Source organism: Musca vetustissima, unplaced genomic scaffold (genome assembly GCF_032173495.1).
Source record: "Musca vetustissima isolate MV318-11 ecotype Yass unplaced genomic scaffold, APGP_CSIRO_Mvet_v1 utg331454, whole genome shotgun sequence".
NCBI classification, from domain to species: Eukaryota; Metazoa; Arthropoda; class Insecta; order Diptera; family Muscidae; genus Musca; species Musca vetustissima.
In genome coordinates, this window is record NW_026884571.1 from 1,689 (window position 1) to 5,482 (window position 3,794).

At 35.6% G+C, this 3,794-nt stretch overlaps 1 protein-coding gene across 1 annotated transcript; it reads left to right on the forward strand.

Annotated features, from left to right (window-relative positions):
* Positions 1-690: 690 nt before the first annotated feature.
* LOC133331536 (SET domain-containing protein SmydA-8-like) lies at positions 691-1,518 on the forward strand. The gene has a single exon (XM_061539922.1). It carries the CDS (start codon positions 691-693, stop codon positions 1,516-1,518), a length of 828 nt encoding a protein of 275 aa, XP_061395906.1.
* Positions 1,519-3,794: the final 2,276 nt, after the last annotated feature.

A 3,794-nucleotide genomic window follows, 5' to 3' on the forward strand; every position in this document is an offset into this window, starting at 1 on the left:
CAATAGAATCACAGCACGGTACTAATATTCTTCTTTCGAAACACATGAGATAAAAATCAGCTGATCGTAATAAACAGCTGATATGTGGTGTGGTGTAGAAACGCCTCTCATCAGCTGTTTACATTAAACAAGTGATATATCTAATTTTTACAAAATCGGAAAACTACATTCAGTGGCAACACCATAAAAAATATTTTCATTACGATAGAAAAACAAAAATCTTTAATGGCATATTAAAAATAATAGATCCCTGTTAAACTAAATCACAATAGAATCACAGCAAGGTACTAATATTCTTCTTTTGAAGCACAATCAGCTGATTGTAATAAACAGCTGACATATGGTGTGGTGTAAAACCTGCAGTTTTAGAAACCTGTACTTGTGGGCTTAATAACGCTCTCCTACGTCCCTTTTTTTTGGTTTACAAAATCGGAAATACCTGATAGTCCTTCAAATTCAGATAGGAAGCACCTCTATTCACCGATCACGACCGGTCAAAGGCAATTTTCAACCTGCTGACAGAATGTTCTCTAATTTCTTCAGCATTAGTGAGGAAATTAGTCTCGAAGTACCAATGCTAAAATGATCGAAGCTTCCTTCAGTCTCTATAACTAAAAACTACAAAGCAGCAGATACATTTCGTCTTAAAAATAAGGCAACCCTAGACCTTTTTGTGTGAAGAGACAATCAATGCTTGGGGACCTGATATCCTTCTCCCAATTTATTAATTTCTATTCTATTAATAATTCCTTCTCATTTTTCCAGGGCACCGATGATCGTCGCAATTTCCTGCGTGAAGGTAAATATTTCCACTGTGTCTGCGCACGCTGTGAAGATCCCACCGAGTTGGGTTCGCACATGAGCACCCTGATCTGCAATAAATGTGCCACAAATAAACAAGAAGGTTTCATTATGAAAATCGATGCGAAAACATGGAAATGTTCCAATTGCCAACATTGCCTCAAAAATGAGCAGGTCGAAACGATATTGGAAAAAGTCAAAGAGGAAGTATTTCATGCCCAAGATGATATACGACATTTGGAATACCTGCTCACCAAATTACCAACACTCCTTCACAAAAATCACTACATCATTGTGGATGTTAAACAAAATATTGCCAATATGTTAAGGTCCATAATACGCAATAGCCTACAGAGGCCCGGAAGGCAATTGTATGAGAGGAAGATTCGATTATGTCAAGAATTGGTTGTGCTACTGCATATAATACAACCGGGTATATCGAGATTAAAAGCTATTGCTTTATATGAAATGGCAATTGCATCGGCGGAACTGTATCGTTTGAAATTTGGTGAAGATGAAATAAATGCGGAGGAGTTGCAGGAATATCTACGGAAATGTGAAGCAATGTATAGGGAAGCAATGCGTTTGTTGCTGTACGAACCACCAGAAACTCCCGAGGGACAATTAGTTAAGAGTATAATTAATGAGTTGAGAGATTTACGTAGTGATATCCAGTTGTTGGATAATCCATTGCCTGATCAGGGTGCAGATGAATAAAAGGGAAAGATGTTTATTTTTTTAAATACAAAAAAGGAGTGGATGTTTTAATTTTTTTGGGGGAAAGGGGGTATTGGGAAAATATTATTTACTTGCTGCAGCTGAAATGTTAATCGTGGGATTTGTTGCCAGGCTTGATCGACGTTTTCTTGTAAATTGAGGTTTTAAATGTACATCAGCTGATTGCAATAAACAGCTGATATGTGTTGTAAATCCTGCAATTGTAAAAACGCCTCTCATCAGCTGATTTCGTTAAACAGCTGCTATTGCGAGTGGGTGTAATAACGCTCTCCAACGTCTCTTTTTATGCTTCTACATAATTGGAGATTTACATTCATGGGCAATACCACAAAAAATATTCTCATTACATTTATACCTACCAATCCGACCTCCGAAATATTTTTGATAATATATTTATTTGTAGAAAAAATCGATTTTAAATTTTATTCTAGTATTTGTGAAGGTGTACTGAAAGAATTTTCTAATAAAATTAATGAAACGAGCGAAAAAATTAGTTTTTAATGTAATTTAAAAATCAGCTGATTGCAGTAAACAGCTGATATGTGGATCAGCTGATGGCATTAAACAGGGTGTAATAACGCTTTCATATGTCCCTTTTTTGGTTTTATAAAATCGGAAAACTGAATTCGTTGACAATACCACATAAAAATATTCTCATTACGATGTAGCCTGAGAAAAATATTTTAAATTCAATTGACCCAATAGGAATTTCTAACAATCCTATAATAACCAGTAAGGAAAGTAGTAAAGTCGGACTGAGCCGACTATATGATACCCTTCACCACATTGGGTATATTTTACATATGTATCCTAACAGACGACGCGTTTTGTTATAAATCTATATCTGAACCGATTTCAGGGAAACTTGCCAGATACTAATTTATATAACATCAGTACGTTGTGTCAATCGGCCTAGCTATGGATCTTTTCACGAAGCTTAGCAACATCACTCTCGACTTAACTCCGTGCCCTATACCAAAATTCGTGTAAATCGAAAGATATATGGTCTTTGGTGCACCAATTACCTTAAATCGGATGAAAATACATATGGGAGCTATATCTAAATCTGAACCGATTTTCACGAAACTTGGAAAACATCATTCTAAATCTTATTCATAACTCTGTGCTAAATTTCGTGCATATCAAAAGATTTCCAGGGACTTTAGTGGACTATTTACCTAAAATCGGGCGAAGCTATATATGGGAGCTATATCTAAATCTGAACCGATTTTTACGAAACTTTGCACACATCATTCTATATTTAATTTAGTACGCTGTGACAAATTTTGTGCAAATCGAAAGATATATAGGGACTTTGGTACACAATTAACCTTAAATCGGACGAAGATATATATGGGAGCTATATCTAAATCTGAACCGATTTTCACGAAACTTGGCAAACATAATTCTAGACCTTATTCATTATGCTGTGCCAAATTTCGTGCACATCAAAAGATTTCCAAGGACTATTTACCTAAAATCGGACGAAGCTATACATGGGAGCTATATCTAAATCTGAACCGATTTTCTCAAAACTTTTCACACATCATTCTAGACTTAATTCAGTACACTATGCCAAAATTCGTGCAAATCAAAAGATTTCCAGGGACTTTAGTGGGCAATTTACCTAAAATCGGGCGAAAATATATATGGGAGCTATATCTAAATCTGAACCGATTTTCACGAAACTTTGCACATATCATTCTAGACTTAATTTAGAACGTTTTGCCAAATTTCGCGCAAATCGAAAGATATATAGGGACATTGGTGCACCATTTACCTTAAATCGGACGAAACTATATATGGCAGCTATATCTAAATCTCAACCGGTTTTCAGGAAACTTAACACATATCATTCTAGACCTAATTCATTACGCTATGCCAAATTTTGTGCAAATCGATGGATATATAGGAAATTTGGTACACCATTTACCTTAAATCGGACGAAGATATATATGGGAGCTATATCTAAACCTGGACCGATTTTCAGGAAACTTAACACATATCATTCTAGACCTAATTCATTACGCTATGCCAAATTTTGTGCAAATCGAATTATATATAGGGACTTGGGTACACCATTTATCGTAAATCGGACGAAAATATATATGGGAGCTATATCTAAATCTGGACCGATTTTTCCCAATTTCAATAGGGTTTGTCCTTGGGCCAAACAAATGAGCTGTGCCAAATTTCATCCAATTCGGATCATAAATGCGACCTGTACTTTGTTTACAATTTAACATGGACAGACT